Source organism: Aythya fuligula, chromosome 5 (genome assembly GCF_009819795.1).
Source record: "Aythya fuligula isolate bAytFul2 chromosome 5, bAytFul2.pri, whole genome shotgun sequence".
Taxonomy (NCBI): Eukaryota; Metazoa; Chordata; class Aves; order Anseriformes; family Anatidae; genus Aythya; species Aythya fuligula.
Window position 1 is genome coordinate 37997436 of NC_045563.1, and position 26009 is coordinate 38023444.

The 26009-nt window shown below is 35.9% G+C and overlaps 1 protein-coding gene across 15 annotated transcripts in view; it reads right to left on the reverse strand.

Annotated features, from left to right (window-relative positions):
• Positions 1 to 26009, reverse strand: part of GPHN (gephyrin) — a 278830-nt gene that overhangs the window by 92911 nt on the left and 159910 nt on the right. For 8 of the 15 annotated variants that reach the window (XM_032188094.1, XM_032188087.1, XM_032188093.1 and 5 more), the window contains 5 exons: positions 20602 to 20696; positions 16197 to 16263; positions 9113 to 9385; positions 7719 to 7826; positions 1739 to 1873 (listed from right to left, as the gene is read on the reverse strand). In XM_032188094.1, coding sequence (XP_032043985.1) covers positions 1739 to 1873; positions 7719 to 7826; positions 9113 to 9385; positions 16197 to 16263; positions 20602 to 20696 — 678 coding nt within the window. The remainder of the gene's footprint in view (positions 1 to 1738; positions 1874 to 7718; positions 7827 to 9112; positions 9386 to 16196; positions 16264 to 20601; positions 20697 to 26009) is intronic. The other 7 variants (XM_032188099.1, XM_032188097.1, XM_032188095.1 and 4 more) reach the window with 1 other exon arrangement.

A 26009-nucleotide genomic window follows, 5' to 3' on the forward strand; every position in this document is an offset into this window, starting at 1 on the left:
GAACAGAGAAGATTATCCCTCACATTTACTTTCCTGCTGTTAACAGTTGGGTTTTCCTTATTTTTTCCCTAAAGCAGATTGTACTACCTACTTTTGGAAGACATCACAGAAAAGCTAGACAACTTTGATGTTTCATGGCAACTTCTATTTTAGAAGTGGTGTGGTCTCATATATTTTGAACAAAATCTGATTTTGCAGTAATACTTGAAAAATAGGGCTTAATATGAAATGCCAAAGCATGATCCAATTATGGCAAGAGCTCATCTCGACTAATTTCCCGAAGAAGACTTTCAGACTTATTACTTTATATCAAAGTTCATATAATTTCCTTCTGTAATCTCTGAATCTTTGAAAATAGTCTAGAGGAGTGCATTCTGCTTCACAATAGGTAAGATTCACTCCTTCCCATTACGATACCTTCCTTAAAACACATAGGCTTAACCTAAAGCTATTTCTTAGCAATAGCACTGTCTGTTTTTAATGCTTGTTATTTGTCTCCTTTTGTTTTCTTTGGACTTTTCTGTTTTGTCAAGAGCCATAAAATTCAATGCAGTTTCTCTGTTTTGTATTCCTCTTTGGCTCCAGTTTTCTAACGTAATAAACTCTAATTTTAGCCATCAGACAATTGGCATTTTTTTTAGTAAAAATGAATGAACCACCTGCAGGTAGAACTCACTGAACATCTTCTTAAGAGAGCAGACTATATAATGAAGTTCAGTATGCTGTCCATCAGAATAATTTTGATTCTGTTACAGAGAAGGTGAGCATAACATTATCCCATAGATTAAAGCAAAACATTTAAACATTTCTATGGGTTGTTGCCAGTAAACCTTGTTCACTAACAGAAAAGAATGAGACAGCAGGAAGAACTAGCAGATGCTGGCAATCACTTTAGCAAGCAGAATAATCTTCAAGGATAACATATTAGATGAGGAAGAATGTTATTGTTTGCCATCTGCTACAAGTTTATTAGTACATCTACATCTGGTGCCATAGAAAGATCTTTGTGACATGAACACAAAGTGAATTCTGACAGAGCTTTCTTCTGCTGAAAGGAATTCTGCTGAAGGTGGACATTACAGGCCTTGCCACCGGTCATTTCCCTTAGTCTTTGACATAAACTATTTAAAAGTTTTATAAAAAGAGAACGTAATAGAGGTCACCTCAGTGATTAAATGGTATAGTATAATCAGTAAGAACTGAATAATAATCCCACAAGGTTGGCATTAAAACTTTCTTTCTAGTCAATTTAGGCTGTTTTTTGTTTCCAAGTGTCAGGCAGCAAATATCTAAGTTTGAGCAACATTGGTTGTTTTGAAACTGTTTTAAACTGATCAGTAGTAGAGTGGGGCAGAGAACTGCCCCATCTCAGGCTAAAAATTTGCACATACATTTTGTCAACAAAATACTACTTGTTTAATGTTGTTACTCAGTGGCAGGATTATCTACGTTCCTGGGGATATATTAAAGACATTCAAGGTGTTAACAATTTTACATTCATGACTGATATTGCAGGAGATAACATTCATCTTCAGTAACCATGACATGTTGGTAGACCCACTAAATTGTACTAAACTGTACAAGAGTACATGTGGAATAAAGTACTGTCTCCGATTTATCTATTACTTAAAATGATACATCCCTTGCATGCAAACCAACCTTCTTCAGCAGAGGCAATACATTAATCTGATAAGTTATATGTCTGAGAATGGAGTTTGCAAGGCATAAATGTACTTACTTTTGGTGTTGGGCAGGATGCAGTGGAGAGACGAGAGGTGGCCTGGGCACGAGGAGATTCTGAAGGGGTAGTGCTGAGGGAAGCTGTATCACGTGGGAGCACCTGAACACCACGAGAGATGATGGAATCTGGAATCTTAAAAAAAGAGAGATGGAATTATTGGTCAAAAAATATTTTATTTAAATGTTATTCAAAATCTTCTTTCAAAAAAATTTTTGGAATACCTCATTTCTCAATTTGCACACTTCCCTATATGCAGTGCTGGTAGTGGGAACAGTATGTTCTCATAACTTCAGTAACAAACCCCTTGCAAATACGTAAGGTCCTATGTTAACTGAAGTAACACAGAATGCACTATTGGTCCTGAAGAACTTTGAATCAGGTATACTACAATATATAAAAGGAAATAATAATAAAAAGAATGTTTTTTCTTCCTAAGACTCAAACTCAACCCTTTCAAACCCAACAATGACCAGTGGTCACTTCTACCATGACATGAATGGAGGCAGACTTTTCATTCTCTATCTAGGGGTTAATATTGCAAACAGAAACCCAATTATTAGCAGTGACTGATCTCCTCTGAAGAAATGGCATGCAGTGTGTAAATACTCTTGATTCCACGTACTAAGGACTTCATTTCAGGTACAGAAATTCTTCATGTAAAAATTTGTGTTGGTAAAAGCTGCAGGCCTCTCTGAAGGAAGTACAGGCAAAAACACTAGAAAACACCATCCAAAGCCATTGCCTGTGTTTGAAATGTATTCTGAAGGGGAAAAGAAATCAATCTTTTGTTTTCACAAAATATTACACTTAATTTTACTTTCACTAGAAGGCCGGATATTTTTAGGATGGAGTTTTAGTGCGAGATCCTTTAGCGGGTATTATTAAGCTTCTTAATTAAATGGAGTCACATCAACTCACAACAATGAGAAAGTGGTCTTATATTTGGTAATTAAAGTGCATACATCACTACGTTTTTGAAATCTTCTGTCTCTTCTGTTCAGTTTTATCACTAGTTCCAAAGAAAAGAGGTACGGGACGGCATTTAAGAATGAAGTTTTTCTCATCTTTAACACAATGAATCTTAGAAAGTCTCTTGCTGTTTATTACTGCAGTATGTGGGCCCTGTCATGCAGATATCACACCAGATTTAAAATGGATTAGATTGTCAGTTGAACATGATTCGGATTTTTTTTTTATTCTTTTGTGTAAAATGATAAGACATACAAATTATAAATACCTCATATAGGAGAACTGATCTCTAACATTAGTTCTACATACAAAATGCAGCAAGCAGATATTCTGCTATAGAACACTCTCTACAGAGTTTTATTCTGATTTTGTTTTCAAGATTTTAACCTCTTTATGTTTCAGAGGTAGCACTTGTGACATCAGATTGTTCTTGCAATTTAATTTTCTATTACAACATGTAAAAAAATTAGCTCCAAATTCAGATTTCTGAATCTGAATATACAGACACGTATTTTAAGGTCTTATTAAGAAATTATTAGCTTAATCTGATGTTCAATTTCTGAAAAGAACCACCTGAAATATGTCTGGGGGACATGGCAGTAGTGCATAATAAAAGAAAGGAAGAAATGAAGCTCCAGTGACAAGCCAAACCACCAACTTTAATCATTTCCAGCCAGGATGTCCAGCATTTATTTTATTTTATTTTTTTTCAAATCGAGATACTGCATCTGAATTTAGGCATTTCTGAGCATTTTTGCCTAGTAAGGCTTTAGGACAAATAGAAGCCACTGGAAAATACCTCCTTCCAGGATTTCTTGTCACAGGGGCCATCCCAAATTACAGAGGTGTGGAGAAAAAGCAGGGATGGTACTGAAAGAGCAGGAAAATGAAATGGATATGTATTCCCACGAACAGAATGGGATGTTCTTAATGGTCTGCAAGTTTTGCATATTAATTGACATATCAAAGCTGTTACAGTTGGGGAAGTTATAGCATCTTTGAAACCTACTTCAGGAACTTGTTCAGACCTTGGCAACAGTTAAAAGCAGACAAATTGTCTTACTTCAGTCATGAGACTGATATTACACTAATGTAAAATTTAATGGAATGTTACTGTCTACAAATATGATACTCATGCCCTCATCCTTTTTCAGACTGGTGTCAAGCAGATGTTCATGTTGTATTCCACACCTGCATTAGAAATAAGGTATTAAGTCCCAATTTATCTTGCAAATGCCACAAGCTTTAACCCAAGCTTTTAAAACCTGCTGAATCCTCAGAGTCAATGTTAGGATATTAAGGCAGCTTTGTTGCACTGTTCCTGTGCAGTTAAAATGACCAATCTTAGGGCACACATCACTAAATACTGCTTTTTTATGTAATTTTTCTCCCTCATCTTCCTTTCATCTGTAAAAAACAACTACATCTAACTTGGCAACCTTGACTTAGAGATACTGAGTTATACCTAGTGGACCGTATTTCACTTAAACCCTCCTCCATACATTAAATTTTCTCATGTTTAAAATTTAGCTGTACGGAAACAGGTTTTGTTCTCAGTGTACCACCAACTGTCTGCTTTCTGCTCTACTGCTGTGTTTCTAGACTGACAGTATTTTTTGCCAATTTCTGTTAGTATATAAAGAATTTCTTCAGAGGATCTCTCAATGCTAAGTAACTCGTATTACAATTTCCACTATGAATTAAGAAGCCAATAGAGTTTCTCTTCACTCTAGAAGACTATTCTGGGGATATTTTCCTCTCCAGAAACAGTACCTAACTGGCCTCTACTTGGAGTATTCTGATTTGCAAATGGGATCTTAGATGTGGTATAAGTAGAGGAAAGCGAGAACAAGGATATTTAATTCTGGTCAGGCAGAGAATATCGTTTGTATTCAGAGGCACCATCTCCCTTCTATTCTCCTTTTCTCTTGCAATTCCATCTTAAAAATGTTAAATATGCAAAAGGGCTGACATCTCTAAATTATACATTGGCAAAGCTCCAGCACTACCTACAAATTTTTATGCTTCCTTTTAAACTCCATATTTTAGCAAAAAAGAAAAAAATGATAAAGGCATAAACCAAAGAAGATATAATAAAAGAAGAAATAGTTTTAACTCTTCAAATAAGAAACCTTTTCTTTATCCTCCTCTGATAAAAAGCTGCATGCATCTTGATACAGTTGGGTACTGGCCCACTACATCTTTTATACGCTCTAGCATCCCTCAATAGAAACACAATATTGCTTTTACAAATGATACCACGATCCAATTCTCCCTGGAGTTTACTCTGATCACTCTAGAATATTGAGATATTACCTATTGTCTCATTTCCTTCAGGCATGCAGCTCTTGTTTTTCTTATACCTATATATCCTTCAATCACTGCTCCTAAAACTTTATCTGGTTTCAATTTTTTCAAAATAACACGAAAATAAACCATGACTGAGGCAATTTCAGTCTCCAATGAATTGCACATGGAGTAACAATTTTCAGCTGTGAAGAAAAAATAAAATTTAGCTAAAACCTAAGCCAGGACACTCAGCAGAGGATGCTGAAGATAAAGGCAAAATATGATTACAGGCATTTCCTTTGAATGTGGATTATTCCCTAATCACTATCTTTACCAAAAATACAATTGCCATAAAAAATCTCAATATAAAGCCTATCTAGAACCTATCCAAATTTCAGCTTGTAAGCTTTCACAGACATAAAATCTCACAGAGATATTTAGGCTGGCTTACGGTTACAAATTTTGCTCCTAAGAGATTCACTTCTCCAGTGGGATAGCAGAATGTATTTCATAGCTAGAATCAGTATTAAGATTCTCTTTAAACCACCATAACCTGCTGATTTCAAAGATGGTACTAATATGTACAGTGCATCTACATAAATATACGAAAAATAAAATGCATACGTACCGTTCATTAAGTGACAGAGATAACAGAATGTTACTGGTATTTTTATGCACATATACTATGTGAGAAGGGGAATTACTCAGTTTATTCACGTTTAGTAATTTGTTCTTTAAAAATAAACTTAGGTAATGTGTATCTCTAGTCCAGACAGCTTTTTGTTAATCTTGTTAAGGAGGTTTGTCAGCCTAAGAGATTTTTTGAGTTTTCTGGAGCCTGAAAATCTGCAATAAGGAAGGGCAGAAGTATCATTGTGCTTTGGATAATTATTATTACACACTCTGAGCGTGTATAATTGTCTCCCTATTTTTTTCGATTTCTTTCCCACTTTCAAACAAATGTAACAGAGGGTAGATGCTTCAAAATTCTAAATGGGGTACAACAGAACTGAAGTTTGGTGAAAATAGTTTCTGTCTACAGCTAGTTGGAATGGAAAAACTGTTGTAACATACCGACAGAAAGAAAGGAATGAGAAATGGTGGACAGAGAAAGATATCCACCATATGTATCAGTCATTACTTCTAAAATTTTATCTTTTACCACCTTTTTCACAAATAGTTTCAAATTAGTCTAAATATTTGTGTTCTGAGCTTAGAGAACTACAAGTTAACCAGAAGGGGAAAAAGGAAAAGAAATGAGCTCTCCTCTTTTTCCCAGTACTTGAATAAAGATTGGCAGTGCTAGCAAGGTATTAAGAAAATAAGCCGTATATGCTAAATATTGTGATTGTTATACAAAAATAAAAACATCTTAAAAGCACAGAAAAAGGAAAAAAACTTCTGAAAAACTAGCCACTTCCTGCTCTGTGCATGAAGATCAAATTTGGATTATAACACGTGTAAGACTAATTTGCAAAAGGGCACAGAAGCCTGGATGATAGCTTTATAGAACACTTTGGAGAGCTCAAATTCACTATTTTAGTGATACTGAAGAATGCAGTGCCAATACTAGTTTAGTAACCTCAGCTGAAAAAAATGAAACTATTGGAATAAATGTGTACGCATATGTACGCATGTATGTGGGTAATATAGCTTTATCATTAGCTGCATCATCTTTAAAGTCTTCACATTTTCTAAATGACTTTTTAAGAGGCATGGTCATCATGTTTTAAATACAGAGGGATTACACTATTCAATTGGTTGTTTAAATTACTATTTGACTAATGGAAAAAGAAAGTGCAACCTCTTTTCAACAAAACTAATGATGTTGTCCTAAGAATCTGCACTTAGTTTCTTGGCTGGCACGGAATGAACTGGTCCAACAGCACAAGCTTTTCAAGGCCAACTGCCTTCCTCGGGTTTCTCTAACCTGCAATTATGAATATGGTATGAATTCATGATGGTACTAGAGCCCATTACTCTATCTTGATTTAAGCTTAGACTAAATCTTTGGGAGATGGAAAATAATGTATAGTATTTTATTAGAGCCTGAGTTACCACCTTTGGGTTATAATGTCAGGGTAAAGTCCAACAAAAAGCTAGAGATATGTTAAGTAATTTCTACCACGTACTGAAGTAGTTGCTTACTATTCACTAAAATTCAGTTATCTATAACAAGAGCTCACTGTATACTGACTCAAGTCTTTTATTCTGTTTTTGAGAATTCTACTTCTAAATGGAATACAAGAATAAAGGAGAAACTGTAAGTGATGTTCATCAAAAGATGAACACCCAGTACCAATGTTGTATTATATTGACAAACAAGCTATTGAAAGAAAAAAGCAAAGCAAAGCAAGCCAAAGGGAAAAAGTTACCAGAATTTCATAGCTCTAAAGCAGCAGTTTTAGGAGACTATTTTAATTACATTCGATAATTGAGTATATTAGATGATAAAGTTGATGACTAAACAGAAACAAAGGCTTTATAGCAATGATTATCTCAGCAGCAAAATTATTCAAACTGTCACAATGCATATATTTATCCTGTTTAGCTCTGCATCTTAAGAATATTCTCCGTAGCATGTTCTCTAAAAGACAGCACTGATGTGTATGTGTTAGAATAAAATAAATAACACTGTCTATTCACACAGAAGAATAGGAGGCAGGCTGTGTATTTTTAGCTACTGTTAGTGCAAAAGCCTCTTGGAAGTGCATCTTACCGGTTCTCCTGCACTGCCTGCTGCGTGATGGCAATAACTGATGAGACCAGGAATGGGCTGTTCACCTTTTGCCATGATAACTGCTGAACTGGTGTAGGATGGATGCTTCTAATGCACAACACATAACAGCTATGAATACAGTGACAGGAAAACATGAGGCTATACAAGCAAATGACTGAAAGGGAATGACGTGAAAACAGGTGTGATTCTGAAATGCCAAGCTCACATGAACACAGACAGTTTAGATCTCAGGTATTTTCTGCCTTTAAAAATTGCACAGATTACCTGTCTTTGCCTATGATAAAAGAAATTAACAAATTTAAAATTTGCATTAATAAAAACTGAAACTTGCAAGTGATAATTACCTTAATTCATCCCTGTAAAGACATATGTAATCAGGATTTTCTATAAATGAGGAGATGATCTCCAGCTGCAGCTGTCTTAGAAATGTCAAGATGTATCAGACCTGAATTCACATTTCTGGAGTTGGAATGTTGTTGCTTTGGTTTAGAAGTTGTTTGTTAGCATTTTGAGTTACTTAGAATTTCAATTCCCATAAGAGGAAATAAAAGTACAGCTTGTGGAGTAAATATAGAACAAATTAATTTGGAAGAAAAACTTTCCAAAAACACAGGAATACATTGTCTTTCTAGCTGAAAACTGAAGGTATAAAAAATGTAAGTATCTACATATTGCTACAAATTACCTGTTATTTCTTTTGAAAACAGATACAATTTTAACCAGAATAATTTGCAAGAGTGATCTATTTTTTTTCTTTTGTAGTCTCAAATTTATTATTTTGGTTTGAGTAAAGTTGATCTACAATTACTAGTTACAGAGAGGCTGTAAAGAAGATGTCATGGTATTTAATTTGTGGCAGAATTTTACATGTGTTACATAGACATGCACATTGGAATGCAGTGGACTGAATAGCTTATTACTTAACCTGCTACTTAGTTGTACTTTTTTATCAATGCTTTCAAAAAACAACACTCTAATTTCAAAATGGAAAATATAGTTTAGAAAATCTTGCTGTAATTCTTTAATTCCTTGCCACTTGCTAAACTTTGCACATTCATGTGTGAATAGTTTGAATTAAAAAAAAAAAAAAAAAAGAAAGAAAACTAAAAATAATCTGTCACACCACAGTGGTATCATTAAAATGCATGTTATCATCAAGCTAATGAACAACGCAACTTCCACTGAAACTTGTGATCGCCTTCTGAAATAGGATTCATATGTTTTTAGGGGGCTATATTTCTACAAAATGTATCTAAAATACATCTGTTTAAGCATAATGGCATCAGTGTATATTCTTAGCATGCAATGAATATTGGTGGAAAGTACCTGAGATTGAAACTAAAGGGTCTTCTCCGGAAACAAGCCAGACTCACCTTAGCTGCAATGGCTGCTGCAGTTATATGTGAAGAGGAACTGTCCTCTGTTGATGCAACTCCACTATCCTTCTTCTCTTCCTCCTCTTCCTCACACTGTACTCCTTTGTCTTCTGTCTGCTTGTGAGGGCTGGTGGTTGGAGGAGGAGAAAGAGGAGGTGGCGGTGAAGGTAGATCTTCTAGTTCATCGTGTACCTCCTTTACTTTTACAATGGCATCCCGCAAAAGATCAATGGCGTGAGGTAGGGCTGGCAGTATAAATTGAAAGCATTCCTATGCACAACAAGAAGAGAAATGACTATGAAAAGTTACTGCAGAAGTAAACAGGGATTTTCCAGATTTGCTCCCAAGGGATATTTGGGATTTAGATGCATCTTTTCACCTGACCATAAATAAAACCCTAAATGGGCAATTGCAATTGTTCTGAGAAGAAAACAAAGCCAACAACAAAAAACAAAACCAGAAAAACAAAACAAAACAAAAACACAAACCAACCCCCCCCCAAAAATAGAGCCAGAACTGGGAACTATGAAACATATTTCATCATTTTTTTGTGCAAATATAGTAAGTTGTACAACAGTCAGAGCTACTGTAATTAAGCTAATGTTGGATTAAAACTAAGGAAAATGAGTTAAAATGTTCATGAGTACATAATACAGAAATGAGTTCATAGCAGTTTGCAGAATGCTACAAAAATGCAGAATTAAAAAAACATTAACTTTATCCCTGCAGGGTTATTAGCCTCAAATCATTTCTATTATAATCTTTCACAATTAGAGAATATTTCATAATGGTTTCCATAATTATATGTTTATATAATGTTATATATTTTTTATTTGTGGACTTATCCTGTAGACTATGACAATGAAAAACTACACTGATGTCATCATAATTTTATATAACTCAAAAAAAATGATCACACATGATCTAACACTCTCCTTACTCTATCATCTTAAAAACAATTATAAACTTTGTTTTATTTTATATGCCTGGAGAGTGCAAAAACATAGGCACAGTGTAACTGTTCTTCTTGTTCCATAATGGGAGTACACATTTCTAGCTACCTCTGATGCTCAAGTATGCTAGTATTTCATTGAATCAAGAATCATTCATGTTGCAAGGAACCTTCAGACACCATGAAAATACTGAATTCAGATGGGTTGCTCCAGGATGCACTCAGTCAACTGTTAAAAATATTGAAGAACAGAGACTCCACAACCTTTCTGGACAACCTGTTCTAATGCTTAATTATCCTCAGGTGATTTTTTTTCCTTTATCTTTTTATCCATTTGGAATCTCCCCTTCTTCAGTTTATGACTTTTGCCTCTCATCCTCCTCCCAGGCACCTCAAGCAAAAAGTTTTCTTCATGTAATTTCTGCAGACTGCATATATACATTAAATTACGGGAAAACGATAGCAAGGTCCCAGCAATTAATTGCCATGGCAGTGCAGTTAGGGAACATACAAGTTGACAGAGAAAGGTGACATTATTCTTTCTGTTGCATTTCATTTTTGTTTTTGTCTCAACTATACGGAAGACTTGTCAAATTGTAATCCAAGATTTTAGAGTGTCCAGAAAATAAACAATGCTAAACATTTTGTAAGCAGATATTCTAACAAGTATTTTCAATAAATAAAAATGATTATGCAAACGAACCATCCGTCAGAGATTATTAGAATTTATATAAGCCACTTTGTAAGTCAAAAACATGACTCACAAACACTCTATTTCCTCAAAGCTTCTACATAAGAGCCCATCTTTTAATCACACCTTTAAGAATAATGAAAAGTCAGACTACTTCACAGATTTATGAATTCTATAAACATTCAACTTCTCACTCTGAAGAACTAGAGTAAGCTGGATGAGCATAATATGCTGTATATAATGAATATATATTAAAAATTTATTTGTAAATGTAATAAAGAAATATAACTTCTAATGTAATTGCAAAGCTCAGAGCTATTGAGCCTCCAGAGTACTATTTTTTTAAATGGTTTAAAACATTGAGGTATACAACCATCATTACTTCACTGAAAAAGCAGACCTCAAGCAAATGGTAAATGAGCACAACAATCTGTGAACTGACTAAAAATAATGAAAATGTACATTAATTATTTACTCATTAGCAAGTATGTTCCCCACTCCTACCACTGAAATAAAGCCTTGTTGGCTTAACTGTTGATTAATTGGTTCCCAAGAAATATTCTAAAAGCTCATGCTATTTCTAACACTCATTGTTTTAAGCAATTGTTAGTACAATTATGTAAATTGCCGTAGACCCAATGATTTCAATGAGCATCTGGTAATTTCATACTTTGCCCCTTTTCACAGCATTAAATAGCTTTTTTAAGGCTAGAATGAAACGAAACAGACTAGAACAACACAAAAATGGAAGTATTCTACAAATGTGGGTTCAGTGGGACATGCTGCACAAGTTCCCTGGAGAACACACAATTGGCATCGCCTGCATCTTCCAGAGCAGCATTGCAAAGAATGCTCCCGATTCTAGCAGGCAACTGAGCCCAGAGCTGCTCTGAAGTCAAGCAGAAATTCCTAGCATCTCTGGTGACTGCAAAGACTTAGGGCTACAGCTACAAATGATGAATTTAGAACACTGACAAATTTGGCTGCTTTGGATGACAAGGCTTTTTCCTCGCTGTTGTGCTATGCTAGCCTTATGTAAAATCAAGAGCCTACCAAAATGTTTCGTTTAATTAGCTACTAGAAGTATAGGTAGGAATGATAATGTTAACATGACCAGTGCAGACTTCTTGAGTGTTTTCTTTTTTATGAGACAGAGGAGAGTTCATTAGTCAGAAATGACTTGACTTATTTACAAGATTAAAACCTGCATCGACAATTTAAAATTTGACTCCCTGATTTTGTTCCACCTTTGTCATTTCCAGTAACATAGTTTGAGTTGGGCAGTCCCTTATACTTTCTTTCCTTTGTAAGGCTTAGACTCCTTCTAAGTTTGTATGCAGATGTTCTGATCAAACCTAAGCTTCAGCTGAGGTTACTGCAGTGGCCTTCTTCCTTCTACTTCAATTACAGTATTGGTTTTGACCTAAGGAGACCCGCCTATCCTTTTATTAAGTGAAATCTGCACTTGTCACTCATAAAAAGAGAGAAATTTATACAGCAAGAGGGAATGAGTTTTACACATTCAGATCAGATTGCTCTGGTCTTCAACTCTTTCCATTTTAATGGAAACTAATACTGCATTGTGTCCATTTTTGAGATGGATATTTACACTGCTGTCTTTTTCTATTAATATTTAGTATCGTATTAATGAAATATGTATAGCGATGCAACTTCACAGCTTTATATAAGCTTCTTACATAATTATATTAATATGACGGAAAGGAAATTTGAAAGCAAGAAAAGAGAAATGAGACAAATACCTGGTAACAACCTGTCCTATTTGGTTCCTGTGATCCAGTCTGTTATAGAACCATTTTCTATACTACACATCTTAAAAATCCTTTCTGAAACCTCCTATTTTTAAGACATTTTATATTAAAATAAATTGTGACAGAAGAGATTATCATCATGACAGGAACAAATAAATCATCGGTTTATAAAAATCTTGCTTACATAACAAAATCATACAGCATTTTTTCCCTCCAGCAGAATTACCTCTTTTATTAACTACTTATATATTGAACTACTGCTAAAATACTTATTAATGTATTTCATTCCTTTTCCTCCTTCTCCTTTTACAATTTACCTATCTTTACAGTCTGAGTGCCTCAGGACACAAAATGACATTTTGTTCTCTACCTAGCATGTTAGAAGTCTACTGAGCACTACAGGAATCAGAGATTGCAGGCTATTTCACCTCTTTCACAATTCAATAAAAGATGGACAGACTTCCAAAAAAAAGTATAGACTTACCAGTGCACCAGTTCTCTAAGATGTGGGATCCATTGCTATGTTCATAGATATGTCTTCTGACTAATCACTGGAAGACTTTCAAGTAGCTATACTCCTACCCTACAATCCTCCATGCTTGGTACATGTTTTGAAGGCAGTTTAAGGTTTTTCTTTGTTTGTTCATTTGTTTTTTCAATTATAGAATCTCATTAGATTTCCTAAAAAGACTCTAAGGAACCATAGAATCAAAGAAGGATTACTGAGTCCCTAAACAGAAACTTGTAGACAATGTATCTGAAAATCTGTAATGTCTGCTTGAGATAACAGTATTTCCTCTTCAACTTTCAGGTGCGAGACCCTATAAACATCCTTTATATTTCTCTAGACAAAAGTCTCTCAAGCAACAGCAACTTCAGGGCTGTGCTGCCAAACAGCACATCAGTACCGTGTTCCCTCTGTGACTGGGCAGTGAATGGTTCAGAAGACACTGATAAACTACCTGGTATGCATTTGTTAGATGCCAGAGGTGAAGATGTTTTTCAACAAGGTCACTGACGTATACTGAGCCCTGGAGAGTGATTCTTGTGATTGATTCTCGTGACTGACAGGGGAATCTACCTTAGCAGATCTGTATCGGGCTGTATAGCTCACTATCCAGCTCAGCAGGGTGTATGTGGAGACGGCTGTCTTTCTGGATCTATCAGCCAACTATGCAAACAGAAAGACCACTGGAAAGATTGAGCCTTAATAACACAATAAGAGATTATTTGATTTTTATTTGATTTTATTTATATTTATTTTATTTGAAGATTATTTGACCACTAAAATGATCATCACCACAACAGTGAGAATTATTTCCTTCAGGAAAAGCAAGTCTGAAGCTGAGCTGCTAAACTTGAGAAGATGGTTTGGCAATAAGCATCATAAACATACATGCTGACACATATGAAAGTATTAGGCCAGCCTTCATTGTTGTGGGGCTGAGTGAAATTTAGGCATTGAATCAGGTTTTGTTTTAACTGAATTCTCTCTTAGAGAAGAAAGATTGCTGCTATCAAGACTGATACAATTCTGACTTTTCGATAACAGCCTTGAAAAGCTTTTGAAAAGTTGGAGAATGGTTACAGATGGGGAACTGTTGTTTAACTGTATTTTTTGCAATGGGTTATGCAGGAACAGATGCATGATAAACTGAAAGCACTTCAAATGCTCTGCTGTGTCAGATATGGTCTATACATTACCCCCAACCTCTGATCTCCAGCTGGGCACCATGGCTGTATCTTGACAGTACGTTTATCGTCCCCCTACATTCCCTGATTTCCTATATCACAAAGTACCTAATACAGTATCTGGACATTCACCCTTAACTCTAGTTACTCTCCTTCAGGATGACTAGCACAATGACTGCCAGCACCTTGATAAAGATCTCCAACAAACAGCAGATTTTTGCACTGACACAAGCCCTTGCTCAATATGAAGCATAAATATTTCCAGTTAGACAACCGTTTGGCAATGAATAAATGGGCAGCAGGAAAATCAAGAGATATGAATGAGTTGTATTGAATAGCTGAGATGGCAGTAGCTAGAATTTTCATTCTATACTTGAACTTACTGATATAAATTCTTTATTCCTTTCAAAAGCAAAATAAATTTCCACCCTTTTTTCTACTCTTGCCATTCTTTTCTCCTTCACACTAAAACAAACTTACTGTAGTACCTTAATCCTCTCGGGCACAGGGAAATGTTTTACAATTCCCAGTGACAAGAAGTATTCTTATATCCTAACATAGCAAAGCTGAATGACAGTAATCCTAGAAAAGTGGCTTGGAGGGCAGAAAGACACAGATGCTGGTTAGTGTTGGCAACCAAGCATCTGAAAGACTTATAGGTTTAATGGATAAAAGGGAGATAGCCTCTTCCCTGAAGAAGAGAAGAAAGCACTTAAATGAGAAGGAGATGGTACTGTTGGACTTGATGTTCCTTATGGGTCCCTTCCAACTTGGGATATTCTATGATTCATGCATACAGATCACGGATCCTTTGTGCAACTACATACATGTAAGACAGTGGTGTGATGCTGATGGTTAAGTTGCAGAGCCATTGCCACAGAATGCCATGTGAGGGCGGCACACCTGGCATGAGCTGTCTGTTAACTACATTTAAACTGGGATTAGACAATCTGAGGGCAAAAGCAAAGAAGCTGTACAACTGAGAAACCAGTGTTCATAGGGAATTTTATCAAATGATTAGCTTTACCTTGAAGTCTTTTAAGGTATGTACTTCATAAAATTCCATACACTAAGAATACAGGAAAACAGGGGTGACAGGTCCTTTGCATGCACTGGAAAAGATAAAATCTTTCCCATTTCAAACAAAAGTATATACATATACCAGGCACAAGTTTGAGTAGGCAATCCTTCAGACACAGACAAAGAAACATAAGATGAAGTTGATGTTGTCTGCTCTGATTTCTCACCTGCACGTTTTTCTAACTTTTTCTGATTTGTTATAGTAATGCTTTTTCAATAGCAATATAAAAGAATAGCACCAATAAATAGTCATAAATCTGTAAAGCAAAGGAGGAATTTCAGATTATAACACATATGTATACGATTAATACCAAGCAGTCAAAAAGTAAGCATGAACAAAAAAATAAAGCCTAACTTCTCTGTCCAAACTGAAAAAAACGTAGGAAGAAAACCAACTGTGAAGGGCGTAAAGTCTGACACACATATCCAAAACATTAAAAAATCCTCATACACTTAAAAATGATGTTCCTTTTTTTCCCTTCTTGCTGACCAAAATTGGGAATGTTCTTTTTACTCCAGCAAGTTCTACCATACACTAGGCCTTTTTCTTACTTCTGTGCAAAAAAGAATGCTTTCTTGGAAGCTGTAGAAAACACATGGATCAGGAATAGGCTGACTAGAAAAGAAGGAGGAAGTGTAAAAGAACATTAAACTATTCATTACAACTGCCTGCTACAGTGAAGTACTCTCTTGTACTAAAAGTAATTCTGTCCTGGTCGCACAGTACTTTCAATTAGATCAGTACTGTGTTGTCCCTGACCAAGAGAGATGGTGTGTTAGTGAATATGCATTTCAGTTAACTTCTGTAAAACTAAAGTAGGTACTTTCTACCATTCAGAACAATGAGAGGTACTTATCATCAGTCCTCAGTAGCAGATCAGTAAGAACACTTCTTACCTGTGACCCTTTCTTGCTACCTGGCAGATTAATTATGAGAGTTTTCCCTCTGATTCCACACACAGGTCTGAAAAGAAAGAAACCCAGAGTGAATTTTTTGCATGGAAATTTCTCCACTGTAGAAAGAAGAAGAAAATATTTAACATAAATTTTATTATTTACCAGAATTTGTCAAATCAATTTTTAACATCTAAAAATATTTGCTGATTGTGTTCTTATGAAACAGCTCAGGAGAAGCTGACAAGACTGACAAATTCTAACATTTAAATGATAGTGTAAACACCAGAGAGATTTCCATCTTTATTTATTTATTTATTTATTTATTTATTTTTTAGTTCTGTGTATCTCCCTTAATTTTATTGTTTACTTGCACCGAATACATTCTTTGATATAGTCACTATTTACTCAAACTTGGGGTTCCTTTGTAACATAATTATGGTATCAGACACTATTTCACTTGATAGGTAAAAAACACTAAGTCATGCTAATATGCTGGCTGCATTAATTCAAATGCCTTTTTTTTTTCTTTTTTCTTTTTTTATTTTTTTTTTCTTTTTAAGATACCACATAAGAAAAGCACGGAAGGAAGTAATTCTCAACTGAAAATTGCACTTATGCAATTCAAATCTATTTCTTCCCAAGACTCTGTCCTAACTCCAGAAAAAAAAAAAAAATAGCTATAAAAAATGAAGATTTTATTTTACTTTGTGTCTTTAGGGATTTTCTTTGGTCTTGATGCAGGGCTGAACTTAAACAATCAAGGGCTGAATGTGGTTTTTCTTATCCTTTCTATCATTTAGTGTTTGCCTGTTCTTCCTTTTAGCTACTTTCTTTTTTTTTTTTTTTTCCAAAACACAAAACAATACATAAACGACCCAGATTTTGTCTGGAGGAACAGCAGAGCACATCTTGCTTTTCTCCACTGTTGACCAAACTAGTGGTGAAAAAAACATGGCTAGGATATAAAGCTAAGAAAAAATGAAAGGATAAAACCAAACAACAAAGATACAGAAGCTATGTTGAGAGAAACTGTGTTGTTACACAGTGACACAGTCTCTTTATCTAAAACCATGAGCCATAATTGAAGACAGAATAGAAAAAAAATATATAGAGCATTATCAAAATCTCAGAGCAGCCAATTTCCCTGGATTTCTTCTTATACAAATAATTCCTAGTGATTATTATCATTTATTGGTAGCATGGCATTTTCTAGCAGGATAGCAAGGATTCTAGCGACAGCTGTCATAACGCTTACAATTAAAGAGCACAGAGATGATTTTTCTGCCACAAAATGAACCTCTGGTATCATAGTCAAACCAACCTGAAGAGAAGTCTTATTTTCAACTGTCAGCTTGAATATTGCCTGACTCCAAGCCTCTGTTCCCCTGTACACGCTTCTTACACATTATACACCCTAAGTTAAGAAAGAATTCCAGGTCACTGAATGTAACTCTACCGCAAAACAAAGATGAGGAACTCGAGTTAAAAAAATGTGCTCATTTACATTTGTTGCAGTAGTCAAACTACACTTTATGACAGACTCAAAATAAAGGAAACAGGAAATATCCACTGAGGAATTATAGTGATGTCTAATGGCTTAAGACAGAAATGGGGTTGCCAATGGTTTCTCACAACAGCATGCAAAAGTAAGTAAAAATACTTAAGAACTGCATGGCTTGCAAAAAATAGTGTGTGGGCAACAACATAGAAACACACCAAGGGTGTGTACGTTGTGGGTAATGTGAGAGATAAATTAATGATCTTCCTCAAAATGGGGAACAACTGAGAGTGATGCTGTGGATCCCGTTATCCTCAGCCTGATGGTGCATTGGACATAAATCATATGAAAATCCTGAGAAGTCTGACAAAAAAAGAGTATGTATAGAAGTAAAGGACCTGTAGAAAAAACAAGATGAGAGAGAAAGACAGAAAAAATGAATGTGGGAAGAAAATACAGATCGAATGCAGAGATAGAAGAGAGGAACACGATCTCTTTGGGAAAAAAAAAATAAAAAAATAAAAACAAAAGCAACACATCTCACTGGAAAGAAGTTTTGATGGGCAAGGGGTACTGAGGCTTTTTAAAGACTGCAACTGCACAGATAGTTGACTTGCCTAAGAAATCATGTGAAGAGATTAACTCTAGGACAAGAACAGTTGGGAGGTCACAGAGAAAGAGGAAACACTGAAAGACCTATGACCCTCCAAGATACTCCCTGACGGAACTCGGGTCAGAATTCCAGTTATAAATCTCAGAGACTCTTCATTTGTCAGTAAGTATCTGTGAATCAAATCTGCAAAATAACCCAGCACTTTCTACCACCTTCTAAAGCTGGTCCACAGTCAGGAAAAACAGACTATACCTTATAAAAATTGCTGCAAGTTCAAGTGAAAAAATTCAGTATGAATTCCCAAACTGCAGGTGATTTACAGAAGTGTCAGCTTAATGTTGCATAGTAAAGTTCTGCCTTCTTTTTTTTTTTTTTGCTTTTTTTTTGGAGTAAATTACATGCAGGACTATCCATAGGAACTTAATTTCAAAATTAAGTCAATGAGAGCTAAGCTTGAGACAAGAGACATTTAAAGCTAAACACTCTGAAAAATTAAGATTTACATTTCTCAAAGTGTGTGCCCTAAATTAGTGTATGTTTTTGACTACTTGTAATATATAGCTTAGTTCATATTGTAAAAGGGGGATAACAAAACTACCTCAATTTGCAGAATTTTCTAAGAAAATATAACAATTTGCAACTAATTTATGTCTTAGAGTAAAAAATGATATAATAAAAATCCCAGAGGAAGTGAGTCTGCATTCAGAGAAGATCCTGAATAAAGAGTACCCCAAATGATACAGGACTACACAGAGGACAACCACAACAAAAACTGAATGTCCCCCCTTCCATCTTGAACAAGTGCAGAGAAATTCTATAAAAAACTTAATCCCAGGACACGTTAATTCCTGCAGAATAAAGATTGCACAAGAAACCATCATGCTGTATTTTATTTTAATTTTTATGTACTTTATGCTCTGAATATTATACAAATACTAACCCTTTGCATGCTGATTACATATATGCCTGAAGTAAAGGTTTTCACTGGGAAATTTTTAAGACCTAGTATGACTGCATGAAGTCCATTTGTAAAACATTTTCAGTATAAATACACAGAGATGTTATGCCCTGTAATGGTTGTCAATGACTACTGAAAGTGGCTGTAGGTTAAGGAATATTTTCTTGCTCTATCTATAAAAGAATCAGGTTGCTGTCCAGCATTCTGGAAAACATTTCAGACATCCTGATCACACCATATCCTAAACCAAGGTTGGTTATTCAGTGTCATCTAAATGGATATCTTTCTCTTGATCAGAAACAGAACAGCTAAAATATTTCAAAATATACAACTTACAATGTTAAAATTTCATCAAATAAAAGAATGAAAGCACTTGCTAGTTTGGACAGAATCTGAAGCTGTTACCTTGGTAATGCTGCTCTTTCAGATACACAAATTGATACAGAAGTTTTGAAATACTTTGTTGAACTACTAAAACTCAAATCTAAATGTCCTTTAAAAATCCAACTATCTGAATACAAAATCTCAAACAAATTTGAACTTCCTGCTTTATTTATAATTTTATAACATAATTATTGTTATACCCTCATTATGCAATGAGAAAACAAAAACTGTAACAGCCATTGCCTTTTAGTTACCTTGAAATGACATGTAATCACAGACTGACTTATAAATTGCATTGATATTACTAGATCTATCATAGATAAGCGATGCACATTTCTGAAGATCTTGAAGGAATAAAATTAAAAATTAACTCCAGAAGCAAATACAGGATGACAAGAGGTGTCACTGATAAGCAAGAAACACCAACAGGGAAAGTATCAGTTGAGAACTATTTAACAGGAAATATCAAAATTTAGGAGTTAATGTACTAGATCTGAAAGCATGTGAAAAAATACCTTTTCACTTATTCAGAGAGCTTTTGCTAGTACTGGAATAAAAGCAATAACACAACAATACGTATCTATTTATCAATCTTTTTTTTTTCCATTTTTTTTGCTAATCAAGCATTTTAGCAGTTGGTGAACAACATACAGAAGAGTTCTTCAGTCACCACTGAAATGTCACAGCTCTAGGGTGAAAAGACAGCTGCTTAACAGCATGCATCGATATTACCAATATCCCTGGCAAAGAAAATAGAGACTAATGGAGACTACAAAGGGAACAAAATGAGAGAATGCAATTACTGTTCTTGGAATTTGGTCACTTCTCTGAAGTTAAGACTTACAGTCTTGATAACACTGGCAATCTTCAGTTATTTCGGTATAGTCATTCCCCTACCTTGCATATTTCTAAGGAAATAGCTCACTTCATATTCTGAAGGAAATATTCTTACCTAGAGAGCATGCCCAGAGGAGTTACATTAAGTGATCCCATCAGCATTGCCAGGGCCATCCCTGGGGCTTCTCGCTCTATTACTTCTTTAGTGGCCTGTAATCAAAGATTAAATAGCAAAGTGAGTGAAAAGCAACAAGGACTAGAAAAGTATGAAACAAGCTGAAATTCGAGTAAGAAAATCTTTTTTGTTTGTTTCAGAACCAAAATACGTCCTTGCTAAACTCTCAGCACTGGAATATGTTGAAGAATTTTCCCTTGGTTGTGGAAAATAAGGAAAGGCAAGGAGGTAGGAAGAAGCACTGTTAGCTGCATTTATTGTAAAGACTCCTACAGAAAATTTTAGAAGTCAGGATCCTATATGTGTAGGAAAAACAAACCAACACCACATAAATAACAACTCCTTCTAACAGAAAGGAAGGAATGTTTGGGAATAAGCAAAAAGAAGACTGCACGTAATGGTTTGCTCTTCCTCCTCAATCTCATTCACATTTTCCAGTTGAGATTTTCGCAGGCACAAGAAGGGTGAATTGGTCTGTGCAGAAGACAGAAAAAAAAAATGCCAAGGGAAGCCCATGTAGCAGGCAGGCAGGAAAATAGTAAAATGGTAATGATAACAGCCAGAGGCTGAGGCCTTCCCTTTTGATCATGTCGGCAAAACAGCGATTCCAAACAGGCTGGTGGCTTCTAGCCAAGCGGTCCCTATGCAGTGGGCATCTAGAAGCCTGGAAGCATAGTCTGAAAATGCTTGTCTTTTTAGTCCTTTACCCAGACAAGGTTATCAGTTGGGAAATGATTTTCCAGGGATTTTCAAAAACTTCTGTCTTTCCTTCCTAACAGAGATTTTCATAAATGCCCAATCAGTTCTAGTCTCCCAATCTCCAACTTTAGTTAGGACCTAACACCTTCAAGGAAGGTTACAATCCTAACCACTCTCCAATTCTCTCACAGTGGTTGCTTTTCAGTGCACCACCTTGGTTCATGTTCTGAATCAAGATTCTACATTATTTGGCACAACTGAAATGTTAGCAATGCTCACAAAACTGTGAAATCTGTTGTAAAACATCCAGCCAAACTACTATCTTTTGATAGCACAGCTATCAAAATCGAAGTAGAAAATCAAATCTTAAATGTAAAGACACGCTGAATAAGCTGAATTTTCTTGGCAGTTTGATACGGTAAAGGAATATAATAGAAAACCAGACAAATAATTTTGTGGGAAAGATTAAATTACAAATCAGATCTTTGTACTTTTATAAACTCCAAGTTTACAAATAGAAAAAACAATGTCACAGAGAAGGAAAATGACAGTTAACGCAGTGATATCCCTACTTGAAGGATCCAGGAGTCCAAGACTAGCTATACAGAGAGAACACTTCACAGAAAGCACTAAACAAAACAGAAACCAAACCAAACCAAACCAGTACAGGTATTCCACCAGCTGTATTCTCAAACATTGCCACTAACACTTAATATGCTTTAGAGGAATATGTCAGCATCAGAAGACATCAGACACAACTACCTCAAGTAAACCATCAAGTCTTTTATCACTAAGCAAACCTGGTATGTCTTCAGTTGTGGGAAGCAAGAACTTTGGTTTATATAAAACCAAACAATTTTAATTCAGTAGCTAACACCACAGTCTCTTATTTCCAGCATATCATGTTGGTTTTACTATCTGCCACCATCTACTCAGAACCAGAAAAGGCATATATATACAACCTTGTGTCAGTATTTCTACAAAAGGGAAAAGAGAATAAGCAGACGAGAAATTATATAGACAAAAGTTAAACCTCTGCATTGAGAGAGAATGCCAAAAGACACCTGCTGAGGTATCAAATTATCAATTGCACATTAAAAATTCTGAAGAGAAATGCACTGCAGTGGTGTAGGGACACTTTGCTGACAATGAAAAAGTTGATGAAACATGGAAGTCTCTGTGTGTGCATACACAGTAAGTATATATCAATGCCTTTTATTTTCAGCTAATGCCATGCTTCAAAGCTATTCAAAACTTGTTTTAAATGTAACGTGCATTTTGAGATTTCTTTTTTGCCCTTGAGCACAGTGACACTTTGAAGATATCATTAGTTAAAATTCTAAACAGGCTTCAAAGGTAGTAGAAGATGCAAAAGAATTGCACAAACAATGATCCTGCAGCTCCGGGAGTCCTTCAATGAAATTCTAGTCCATTCTCTAACTTCACAAGAAAAATGACCTTCACAAAATGTCACTGCTAGCAGGCAATGTGATTATTAAAAATGTATAAACTGAGCAACAGCAAAATCTGAAAGGGCAGAAAGTCCAAGCAGCAGCCCTCAACATAAGTTTCTAAAAATACTTGTTTCAAAATACACATGCTTGTATTCATTCCTGCGGGCAGCCTTCTACAGACAGGGAATGCTTCCTGTAGTCTATGGGTGGATGCAGCCAAAATGGCTGCTGCTAAGTAAACATCTTTTACAGCGACATCTGCCCTTGAAATCAGGCACTGGAGAGCCCACTTTTTGGATGTCCTTAAATAACACGACTTAAAATGTCTGATGTACAGGAGCTGGAATCACCATCACACTGGGAAGCCCACTCTGGCTATACTTACGGGCATGAAGGAAATTAAGGGTGCTGCAGCGATGTGCAGATACTTTGTGCCTCTCCGTAAGAAATAGTGGTTCCACCTAACAGCGCAGTGAAGTGCTGCTGGGCAGGCTTTCTAATGCTTCTTCCAGGACTGATGGAAGGGTGGAAGAGAGATGCCAAAAGGCTGTGTTCTTCTGTGTCCTGCCTGGGAGCTAAATGCCCAGCACCGGCATCCGCACACAGCATTCTTCACACACATCCTTCACGCTTTACCAATACTTGAGCAAGACTGAGTTAAGATTGTCAAACTTTGCTTTATGAGCAATTTTAGATGCCTTCAATGACAATTATGAAAAAAATCATCAACAAAGTGCCTAGCTTATTGAAGCCAACCCCTAATAGCACAGCTCAGTTTTCTTTACTCACTTAGGATTAGAGGATACTGGGGTTTTGGTTGACTGTGCAAGAGGGAGAAATGTACTGAGCATATTACCAGAAAAACTAGTACGCACATTACAGTGACAGACAAAACTGAAGAATTCTAATATAGAAGTAGTCAGATATTTTCAGAGTGCGACAGACTTAGCAAAAGATATGACTTCATTTCAAGTCATTATATCTGATATTTTTCAGTTTTAAGACATGCCAAAATTTCATGACCATTGGCATCAACCTTATGGCTTTTCCCTGTTTGAGATGAAACTCAGAAACCTGTAGCAGAGAAATGCTGCGTGGAGCCACAGAACTGGCAGTTCACAGAGTACAGTGAGGGCAGGTGAATGCGATGAGTGGGCTAGAAATAAGACTGCACAAGGTGGCTTGGACAGACAATAAATGAGGGGAAACCTCAGGAAAAGTAAAAAGGAAGACAGGATATGATACAAGTGCCAGGCTATGTGGGGACCAGGGAGAGAGAAAATGGAAATTGAAGCAATAAAATGGTAGCTTCTAATCCAGAGAGAAACAGAGGCTAACAATTAAAAAAATATTTTGAAATACTACTATTCAGGATTTAACAACAATGTCTACGAGACAGTTTCTTTTATATTTCATTGGTACATGAATAAACGCAATTTATTGTAAAACATATTTTTGATAGTATTCAAAGTGCCTTTTTACTGGAGTTAGGGCATTATGTTCCCAATCCAGTGGATATATTTTTAGATGTCTCTGACGTAGCTGTGGTTGCTTAACAGATGGCTCGCTGCCAATTGGTTTCACAGAGTTCTCTGCTGGTTCACTGCCTTTCTTTTCTTTCATATAAATTACATTATGTGGAAGCCCTCCCAGGCAGCTTCTGGAGGATATACCTACTGCAGACCAACCTAATTAAAAGACTTAGGACTCTTCTTCTTGAAAAGCTCAGAAACTCCTTATCTTTCTCTTTTAGGTATTAAACATGGCCAAGTTTGACCTCTTAATAGTAATGATCTGAGTAAGTAATGATCTGAGACATTTTATACACCCTTCAGCAGTTTGGGGGAAGTAATATAGTTCTATCTTTTGAACTAAAATGCAAATACGAGACTGAGGAAGTCATAATACATTTGATCAAATTAATATGACCGAGATTGCCTCTGTTAGGAAATATTATTTCTGTTGGAAAAGTTCAAATCTATGACTTTGTATAGAAAATTGTAAAGCAATTTATGCAAATTAATGAACAGATTTGCAGACAAGTTATATTTAACAGACTATAGAATCAGCACAGATAACATATTATTGTGTATTTGAGCTTTACACCGAATGCAGAAGTCTTGAAAATTCATAAACAAGGAAATATCTGTATACCCTCTCCAGCAGAACTTGCAAAACAGAAAGTCAAACCTCAGAAGACTGGATGAAGAACTACAGAGAACTGACCAGTCAAATATACAACAGAAATTTCAGTCACATCTGTCAACGAGGTGTAGAAGAGGTGTATACATTAAGAACAAAAATTGCCTCGTTCAGCTTGCAGATAAGATACCATCTTCAAGGTTATCACTGTACCTCTGCTGGAGATAACGTGTGTGCCTGTAATTTTGATTCACAAGTCAGCTATTTCAGTTTATTCTCTACTTCCCTACTCTTATTTTGCTGGTGAGAAAATAGAGCTTACATGGAGCTAGACTGATTACAGCTTGTAGCCTGAAAACCAGTTATCTATATCTTGTCTTAGTACAATAACAAATAAAGGTTACAGCAGTTGGTTTCTCTCAATATATAGGAAAGTTACTGAATAAACATCACTTTTTAGTCACTCATTCTTACCATCATGCTATCTTTCCTTGATTCTTTCTTATTGTATGCACCTAGTATCTTGTATGATAATATTCTATGTTTTTTCTATGGATGGAAGGCTTGACAGGAACCATTCTCACTAACACCATCCAAAATGGACTCCACAGGACCTCACTGGGCAGGCCGTACCAGTGCCTGACCACTCTTTGAGAGAAAAAGTTTTTCCTGATATCTAATCTAAATCTCCCCAGGTGCAATTTGTGGCCATTCTCTCGAGTCCTATCATTAGTTACCAGAAAGAAGAGGCTGACCCCCTCCTCATCACAACCTCCCTTCAGGAAGTTGTAGAGTGCAATGAGGTCTCCCCTGAGCCTTCTCTTCTCAAGACTAAACGCCCTTAGTTCCCTCAGCCACTCCTCACAGGACTTGTGCTCCAGACCCCTCACCAGTTTTGTTACCCCCTCTCTGGACACGCTCCAGGGCCTTGATGTCTTTCTTGTAGTGAGGGCCCAAAACTGAACACAGTACTCGAGGTGCGGCCTCACCAAAGCTGAGTACACGGGGACGATCACCTCCCTGCTCCTGCTGGCTACACTATTCCTGATACAG